This window comes from Grampus griseus (assembly GCF_964374135.1).
Source record: "Grampus griseus genome assembly, chromosome: 1".
Classification (NCBI taxonomy): domain Eukaryota; kingdom Metazoa; phylum Chordata; class Mammalia; order Artiodactyla; family Delphinidae; genus Grampus; species Grampus griseus.
The window spans coordinates 168,051,951-168,060,262 of record NC_139017.1 but is presented as its reverse complement, the minus strand read 5'-3'; the positions used below and the strand labels follow the sequence as shown (position 1 = coordinate 168,060,262).

The window sequence follows — 8,312 nt, the reverse complement described above, 5'->3', positions numbered from 1 at the left end:
GGCCGATGTGAGCACGTGGCAGCCAACACCTGGCTTAGCTGGCACGAACGCCACCCGCCCCCACCACCATCTCTCCATTATGGGCTCCTTTGATCTCAAAGCATTGATTGAGCACCTATTACGTGGGGCAGCAGAGGAAACAAAGATGAAACTGATGTGGCCTCCATCTTCCGGGAGCTCCAGTCTGGCCCAGGGAGGTCAGAGCAGTCTGGACCATCATAGGCCACTCAAGCGAGAGCTTGGCAAGTTGTAGACCCATACAGTGCTGTGGGAGCTCAAAGGCGGGAGTGAGCCCTTAGGACTGGGGAGGAATCAGCCAGGGAGGACTCCTGTAGGAAGTTGCCCTTGGACCCCAAGGAGCCTAGCGTGGGCTTAGCCACCTGGAGACGGCAGGACAGTGGAGCGTCGCTGTAGAAGTCCAGGCTGAGCAAAAGCCTGGCAGCGGGAGAGGAACGGGTGCCTGGAGGACACATGGCCTGTGGACCAGGTGCCTGGAGCAAAGGGGGTGGGCTGCTTGGTCCAGCCTGTCAACAGCAAATTGACACTTGCCACTGGCCCTTGCCAACTACCTCTACAAGGACTCAATCACGAGCTGCTGCAGCCTCTGACCTTCAACACCCCTTGAAAGGAGTTCAGGGTGGAGAGCAGAAATGAGGCCCTCTGTGCTCTGGGAAACACTGGCAGAACAGGCCTTTAGATAGTTAGATATTTTCAGGAGCTGATTTTATGAGCCCAATACTTGCATCTCCTCAAATCTAGAAAAGCACTAAAATACTTCACGGTGATTTCTGTTCCTCGTGACTGGCCGTAACCTTCACGAGACTAGCAGCAAACTTCTGCAAAAAAATGTGCTCGATGGCCTGTGCTCCCCCTTCACCAAAATCACATATATATTGATCTTCCCCCCTACCTCTTTGGAGCAGTTTCTCAGAGCTATCTGAGGTGCTATCTCCCAGGCTATAGTCCTCATTTTGCTCCAAATAAAACTTAACTCGCAGCTCTCATGTTACGTTTTTTTTTTTTTAAGTCGACAAGCCCTTCCCTCAAAAAGTATTTACGGAGTCCCTTCTGGGTTCTGGGCACTGCTTTGGGCACCAGGGATGCAACTGAGTCCAAGACAGACACAGGCCATGCCCGCAAGGATCCCCAAGCTTCCAAGGGAGAGGGACACAGTGCCAGACAGTGCAGGTCCCAAACTCCGCCCCTATCCTGGGTGGTGGAGGACCTTGGGGTTTTAAGAAGTAGAGTCATGCAGACAAAAAGATCAATATCACCCTTTAGAGAGGCCACTCCAGTGGCAGCTTGGACGGTGCATTGGACTGGTGGGGGGGGACCTGGGGAGGGGGGTGCCTGGAGCGGCAGTAGAGGAAGAATCTGCTGCACCTCGCCCCCAGACCCCACGCCCAACGCCCGCTGCTTTGGCCTAAACACCATCCCTGGGGGCTCCCTGGCCTTGGCTTTTCCTAAGACCCCATTCCACCCTCAGGGGAGACAGCTGCTGCCTTGGCTGGGAAGATTTAGAAGGTCCAAGAGGCAAGGTGGGGGGATGTGGGGGAAGGCCAAGACCCTCCCTTTTCCAGGGAGTGCTTTAAAGAAGCCAGGCTGGTTCAGGGGTTAGATCCTGGGGGGGTGGCAGTGGTCCTGCAGGACTTCCGGAGCTCAAGAAGCCAGGAGCGGGGTAGGGGGCGTGGCACGGTGCAGGGGGCTCCTCCTAGCACGTGGGGGTCTGGCCCTTGCAGCTGGGCCGCCAGTAGTAACGCAGGTGGTTCTTGTAGGTGTCCAGGTTCCGCTGCAGGCAGAGCGCCAGCTCCTTGTCACAGGTGCACAGCTGCTGCTCACACCAGCTCCCCTTGTCAGCTGCGGGGTGGAGGAGGAGGGCACTTAGCATCTATCCCTTCCCCAGCCGGGGCAGGGGTGTCTCAGGGCCCCTGGAGGGAGACGCTGATGGCAGCTCAGCCCTTTCATGGCTTTTGGTACCCTTGCCAGCTACTCTGACTCTAGCTCTGTGACCTTGGGCGCGGGCCATGGCCTCCCTGTGTGCCATTGCTCCTTTGTTTATTCATCCCTTCAGAAAACAGTTGAGCACCTATCCTGTGGCAGGCCCTGGGGGGAAAGGACTGAACAGAATGGACAGGTGAGGTTCACACCCCCCTGGGGAGGGCAGATATCAGAGAACCACAGAAATGAGTGCCAGCAACTGTGCTACCCGGGAGTGAGGAACAATGCAGGGGCTACGAGATGGGAAACGGGTGGGATCTGACTCAGTGTCAAGAGCCATTTGAGCTGAGATCGGAAGGGTTTGCCCCCATTCCCGAAAGTCAGGGTGGAGGAGGGGACTGTTCCAGGCAGGTGGAACAGCATGCGCAAAGCCTCTGGGGAAAGGACCACAGTGCTTCAGTTTTATGATCTGTAAAATGGGGGTAAGAAGACCTGGACCTACTGTATAGCACTGGCAACTGTACTCAATATTTTGAATAACCTATAAGGGAAAAGAATCTGAAAAAGAATATATATATATATATATATATATATGTATGTATATATAAAAGATTAAAGCAAGAAGGCAAAGCCCTCAGCACATAGTAAGTGGTCAGTAAATGTTGACTATTACTGTTTTTATTGTTAAGTTCTCAATTAACAGTGACAGCTAATGAGCCCATTCAACTCCCAGCCCTGGGACCTGCCACCTTTCTCTGTGCATGAACCCAGGGGCCAGGTGACCTGGGTTACAGCCCAGGTTTCGACATTTACATCTGTGTCACCCTGAGCAAACAGTTCACTCTAGTCTCAGTTTCCTTGTTTGCAAAATAGAGATCACCAGGGTGGTGCTGCCTCCTGGCTGGGCTGCTCTGAGGACAAATGATGATGAAAAAATGAACAGTAACGTCGATAGCCTGTGTAATTTATCGAGCATGCATCTGCAGGGCCCATTGTGTCTGCTCTTAGTTTAGTTCTTGAATTGACTTTATGGAGTAGAATACTGTTATCTTCCTGAGTTTCCAGAGGAGGTTCAGAGAAGTTAAGCAACGTGTTCAAGGTCACACAGCTAGTTAATGGTGGGTCAGGGATCTAAGCTGAGGTCTGCCAGCCTTCCAGATCCACAAGGGGTCAAAGCCCCTATTGGACCTCTCCATACTCCTACCCCCATTCCTGCCTCTCCTCCACAGCCCAGCTACTGCCACTGGACACATGAGAAAAACACAGAGGTTGAGTAGCTTGTGCATTGTCACACAGCACATTAAGGCAATGCAGGCTAGAACTCTCTTCCTCGGCCTCCAACTCCAACCCCGAGGCCTGGGCACTCACAGCACTGGATGTTCCCCTGGGAAGACTTGTAGCTGTAGCGATCCAAGTGAATATTGCATTTGTGGTGCTTCAGGTTAGCGTAGCAGCAGTCATGGATGTGGCAGCACCTGGAGGGAGAGGACACGGGGATGGTGGTGTTGATTCCTTGGCCAGCTCGGGTCTCTGGCTATCCCTGCCCCAGAGCAGAAATCGTGTGCCTATCTTGGAAGAGTCAAGGCCTGCAGGGTCTAGTCTTCTTTCTAGCTAACTCTTATTGTTTCCTGTGTACCAGGCACCTGTGCTATCTATGAATTCTCTCTTAAGCCTTTTGACCACCCTATGATGGAGGTGCTTGCATTATCCCCATTTCACAGATGAAGAAACTGAGACTCTGGGAGGTCAAGCCACTTGCCCAAGATCACACAGCCTGTAAGTGGTGGATGAGGGGACTGACCCCGGGCCTGGCTGGCTCTCATCCCTCCTCTGGCTGATCCCTAGGGTTGCTGTGAAAACCAAATGTGATCATGGCAAAAAGAGGTAAGACTTTTAAAAAACAATGTTCAACGGCACTGGAGAGTGTGTGGGTATTCTAACTAGTTTGGGGTTGAGAGTACAAGGGGGCCTTTAGAGATTCTGGGGAATCCTCCAGAAGGGCTGGGGCTGGATTGGAGCTCAGCGGAGTTCCTAGCACATAGTACCACATGAATAAATGGATGGAGAGGAAAGGGGAGGGTCCCTGGGTAGGGGCAGGGCATGATAGGGAGGAGTTACCAGTCTGTGGCATCTTTGGGTTGGCCTTTGCCACCAAATCCGCAGTGACAGCCATAGAGAAAATAGGAGAAGATGGGTCTCTTCCCCGTCACTCGTCTGATCATCTTGTTCAGGTCCAGTATCCCGCCCTGGGCTGGAATCACACCTGTCAAGGAGCCCAGCCACAAGGAGAGGACATGAATCTAAGTGGAGGCCAGTGGGCTGCAGGCCTGGCACCTGGATCAAACCAATGACCTTGGATAATAAAATGACAACAGGGCTTCCCTGGTGGCGCAGTGGTTGAGAGTCCGCCTGCTGATGCAGGGGACACGGGTTCATGCCCCGGTCCTGGAAGATCACACATGCCGCGGAGCGGCTGGGCCCGTGAGCCATGGCCGCTGAGCCTGCGCGTCCGGAGCCTGTGCTCCGCAACGGGAGAGGCCACAGCAGTGAGAGGCCCGCGTACCGCAAAAAAAATAAATAAATGAAATAAATAAAATAAAATGACAACTAACACTAAGGTTATTGAAAATATAATGATAGTTGGTGAGTGCTTACCATGCATCTTTTCATCTAGTGACATATTGACTCCATCCATCCCATGAGATAAACACTTTTTTTAAAAAAAAAATAAATAATCCTTTTTCTTCTGGTGTATTCTAGGTGTATGGAAAAGTTGTCAAGATCATACAGAGAGTTCTTATATACTCCTCATTCAGTTTCCTCTAATGTTATTGTCTTCTTAGATAATCGTGGTATATTTATGAAAACTAAAAACCCAACATTGGTACTATAAGTACTATTTTTAATCCTCATTTTAGAGATGAACACACTGTGGCTCAGTAACTTGCTCCAGGTCATAGTAGTTGGTAAATAGAAGAGCCAGGATTGAAACCCAAGGCAGTCTGGTTCTGTTCTCTGTCTCTGGGCATTGAGTTCACATTCCATAATAGGAAGACACCCTTCCTCTTACACTCACCCCACCTCCCCAGACCCCCAGCACAGCCTGTAGAGAAATCCACACATTAAACAGCATGCATGGCTCTCGTGGGAAGCAGTGTGATTTAGAAATCAATGATCTTCTTTTCTTTTTTTTTTTTTTTTTTTTGCGGTACGCGGGCCTCTCACTGTTCTGGCCTCTCCCGTTGTGGAGCACAGGCTCCGGATGCGCAGGCTCAGCGGCCATGGCTCACGGGCCCAGCCGCTCCGCGGCATGTAGGATCTTCCCGGACCGGGGCACGAACCCGTGTCCCCTGCATCGGCAGGCGGACTCTCAACCACTGCGCCATCAGGGAAGCCCCGAAATCAATGACTTTCATGGATATTTTTCATTTCAGTCATAATATCTGCTGGTTAGAGTTGATCATAAGGGGAATTTATTTTATTGGGAGAGAGGAATACATTATGTTGAGTTAGGAGAAATAAAATATATTAAGTCAATGAATTCAGGGGAGAATTTGGGAGAAACAGACAAGGTAAGAGGAGACTGGAATGTACCTGTGTGCAAGCTGGGGAGATGATCCAAGGACACAGATGGAGCCCAGAGTCTCAGGGAGACTGGGCTGGGGAGGCCCCCTCAGGTGACCCTAGTTTTGGAGCCCCTCCCCGCCAAGTAAATGATGTTATAATGAAAGCGCTACACTCAAATGAAGTAAGTAGTAAACCAGGGATGAGCCCCAGATTGGGGAAGGTTGGGATGGGAAGAGGTGGGGTTGGGATGAACTCATGCAGCAGACCAAGGGTTCGATCACAAGCAGGGTGCTTGCCTTGGGCTGTAGGTAAAAGTGACTGGTGGTTTCAGGGACTTGCAGGCAGGTCGTGTCCCCAGCATGTGGGAATCCACAATGCCACTGCTGTTTGCCACGGTGGCTGTAGATGTACGGGTGTTAAAGAGAAACCTTGCTAAGTTTTGACCATCCTAAGGAATGACCCCAGGCCCTCTGGACTTCCGGATTCGGTGATAAGGCACCAGAAAGCAGCCTACTGCCAGGAGAGTTACCGTCCACCCTGGAGGCCAGCCAGGGACCTGAATTCAGAATCTCGCCTTTTTGCTGTACCCCTGTCCCCCCTAAGTCTAGCCCTTTCCATTTCAGCTTAGAAATAGCCACACAAATAAACTCACGCCTGAAGGATGCAGTTGTTCCTTGCCAGTCAAACAATAAATTCAACTTTGATTCAGAATTCTTTCGGGTGGTCTTATTTCTCATAATTTTACAGTGAGGTCAACCCAGCCCTGGGAAATTGAGGAGCTCAACTTGTGGTCATGAGGGCTTCAGGCACTGGCTTAGCTTGACAGAAATACCTGCCTGGGTTACTTTTTTCCATCCTCAGTTGTCACTGAAGGGGATGGAGCCCTTTCTCCCAAGGGTTAGCGGCAGTGGCAGGAGGTAACATCACTACTATCTCGTGAATGTGCTGTGTGTTAAACTATTGCTCGCTTACTATTACTTACACTTGCTAAACACTTTGTAAACGTTTTCTCATTAGAGTCCTTCTAACAACCCAATGTAAAGGGTGCCATTGTGCCCACTTTACAGATGAGGATATAGAGGGGTAGGGGGACTTGGCCAAGGTCATACGACTGGGAGGTGATGGGCCAGCATCTGAATGCAGGTTCATCTGTGTATTTTATCTCTATACTGTATTGCCTCTTTGCATCTGAGAGATGAATTTCTGCAGCTTGATTGCAATTTTCCTAATGGTTTTTACGGTAACCTTGGAGATGTGTTCCTCTTGAGAATTTGGAAGTCCCCAAAATAACACAAAACCACATTTAAAAATGCAAATCTTTTCTCAAATCACATATTTTGAGATGGCTCAAGAAACAAAAACGCCAGTTTGCCAGGAACCAGATTTGTACATTTGATCTGCTAAAGATCGGATGGAAACTGCCCCATCTCCCAGCGGTCAACAGAACCCTCTTCCCAGGTTCAAGGGAGATAATGAACATGCAAGAGTTCTAAAAATGTAGAGTGCTGTACATAGGTAAGAGATTGCTATTATCTGGTCAAAGGGACAGAGGGGAGCAGATCCATTTCTATAATTTGTGTCCGAAGTACCAGAGGCATCAGTTCAGCTGGACCACAGTTTCTGTAGTTTCCCGCCTTCGTATGCCACACAGCTTGGCGGTCCAGAGCTCTCTGGCCGAAGCCACTGTTCCAGGGGACTGACAGCCACGGATGGCTCCTTGCAGGAGGCCAAAGAGTTGGGGACTGCGAGGCCAGGGCAGTGAGGATCAGAGCAACAGCTCAGCTTAGGAAAGAGATATAGGGCATCTCCGCTTCCCTCCCTGCCTTCCCAGCTGTGGGTCCTGTCCCCACTTACCAGCAAACACCACCAGCATGCACAGCGAGGCAAGTTGCATGATCCCAGCACAGAGCAGTGGAGGCAGCTGCTGGAAGTCCCCTTCCATGCTAGCAGCTCTTTATATCAGATGCAACCCTACTGGATGCATGTACCCCTCCCAGCTCTGGACGAGGTCACCCATACTCTTTGTTTCCTCTTTTCCGGCAATGAGGAATTTTATGATTTTTGTTTCTAATATCTGTTTTTTCAACTTTTTGATTGCAGTAGAAACAAGTTCAGTGTAGAAGATTTGGAAAACATAAGCGATGAGAAGAAATTTAAAATCACTTGTGAATCCATTCATCACCATTCATTTTTTTAAAAAAATTGACATACAACATTGTGCAAATTTAAGGTGTACAACATATTGATACATTATATATTATAATATGAGTTGTCATGGCAGCAATAATTAGCACTTCTATCATGTCACATAATTACAATTTCTTTTTGTGGTTGGCATAATTAAGATCTAGTCCCTTAGCAAGTTTGGCGATTATAACACAACATTGTTGTCTATATTCACTCTACTGTCTCTAGGACTTATTTACTACTTGTTGCAAGTTTGTACCTTTAAACAACTTTGGTCCTATCCCTCCCCATCCCCTACTTCCTGGTAACCACCATTTTACTCTTTGTTTTTATATGTTTGGCTGTTTTAAATTCCACATATAAGTGATATTATACAGTATTTGTCTTTCTCTGTCTTACGTCTCACTTACCACAATGCCCTCAAGGTCTATCCATATTGTTGCAAATGGCAGGATATCCTTCTTATTACGGCTGCATAATGTTCCATTGTGTACATATATATATATATATATATATACTCACATACATGGCATCTTTATCCCTTCACCCGTTGATGGGAGCTTAAGTTGTTTCCACTATTAATACTTTGGTGTATGTCCTTCTGGTTCTATTGCTATATA

At 49.1% G+C, this 8,312-nt stretch overlaps 1 protein-coding gene across 1 annotated transcript; it reads right to left on the bottom strand.

Annotated features, from left to right (window-relative positions):
* Positions 1-1,711: 1,711 nt before the first annotated feature.
* LOC309827923 (group IID secretory phospholipase A2-like) lies at positions 1,712-7,399 on the bottom strand (the record flags this gene model as incomplete). The annotated part of the gene is made up of 4 exons (XM_082662848.1): positions 1,712-1,857; positions 3,307-3,413; positions 4,057-4,201; positions 7,360-7,399. 4 exons carry the CDS (start codon positions 7,397-7,399, stop codon positions 1,712-1,714), a joined length of 438 nt encoding a protein of 145 aa, XP_082518974.1.
* Positions 7,400-8,312: the final 913 nt, after the last annotated feature.